Here is a 1,025-nt window from a genome sequence, read left to right as displayed (position 1 = left end):
ACCCACCCCACGGGGCCGCGCCGTGGAGGGGCGCCGCGGAGGGGAAGGGGCGAGGTCCCACGGTGCTGCCCCGAGGGGGGCACCAGGACGGGGCCCTAGATGGGTCGTGGGAGGGGGTCGGGAGGGATGGTCCAAGGGGTGGGGTTGTCCCTGGACAGACCGTGCAAGGGGGGAACCCTTGGATAGATGGTGGAAAGGGAAAATCCTTTGACGGGTGGTGCAAAGAGGGAACTCTTGGGCAGCCCTCGCAAAGGAGAAAACCCTTGGATGAGTGGTTCAAGGGGGGACCCCTTGAAGCGATAGCGCAATGGAAGATCATTTGCACAGGTGGCACAAAAGGGGAGCCCTTAGACAGCCCTCACAAAGGGGACATCCTTGGAAGGGTGGTGCAAGGGGGAAACTCATGGTCAGCCAGTGCAAAGGATAAAGACTTGAACAGGTAGTTCACAAGGGGACTCCTTGGACAGGTGGTGCAGTGGGGGAACCCTCAGACAGTGGTGCAAAAGGGGAACCCTTGGACAGCCAGTTCAAAGGCGGAATTCTTGGACGGGTCATGCAACGGGGAAACCCTTGGACAGGCTGCACAAATGGGAAGCCCTTGGATGGGTGGTGCGACGGGGAAACCCTTGGACAGATGGTGCAAAGGGGAAACACTTGGAGAGGCAGTGCAAAGGAGGAACCTTTGGCGAGGAGGGTGTCCCTAGACAGAAGGGGTGCTGGAAGCAGGGAGAGGATCGCACCTGTGTATGTTCATCTCCCGGGGCGGGCGCCGCGCCTTGTCGTAGGCCACCTTGGCGAAGACGCCGGCGATGAGCACGAAGGCGATGGCCCCACACGAGATGTAGACGGTGGCGTTGGTGCTGTCCTTGTCCGGGTCGTACTTGTTGGCGTCCCCGTCGGCGCCGTTGCTGCCGTCGGCGGGCAGCGCGCCACTGGCGGTGGTGGGGTGGGCCCACTCGGGGCTCTTGTAGTTGCGGCACAGGCTCTGGTTGAGCTTCTCGGCGCGCTTGTTGCAGCAGAAGCGG

General features: G+C 62.2%; 1 protein-coding gene across 1 annotated transcript in view; it reads right to left on the bottom strand.

The window, feature by feature from the left end:
- SHISA6 (shisa family member 6) overlaps positions 1–1,024 on the bottom strand; it is a gene marked incomplete at its 5' end in the record, with an annotated part of 266,943 nt that extends 265,919 nt beyond the window's left edge. The window contains one exon of the mRNA XM_009334072.1: positions 741–1,024. Coding sequence (XP_009332347.1) covers positions 741–1,024 — 284 coding nt within the window. The remainder of the gene's footprint in view (positions 1–740) is intronic.
- Position 1,025: the final 1 nt, after the last annotated feature.

The sequence above is a fragment of the Pygoscelis adeliae genome, unplaced genomic scaffold, assembly GCF_000699105.1.
Source record: "Pygoscelis adeliae isolate BGI_AS28 unplaced genomic scaffold, ASM69910v1 Scaffold11, whole genome shotgun sequence".
Lineage (NCBI taxonomy): Eukaryota > Metazoa > Chordata > Aves > Sphenisciformes > Spheniscidae > Pygoscelis > Pygoscelis adeliae.
The sequence above is the reverse complement of the archived record's forward strand: the minus strand, read 5'-3'. Positions and strand labels throughout refer to the sequence as shown.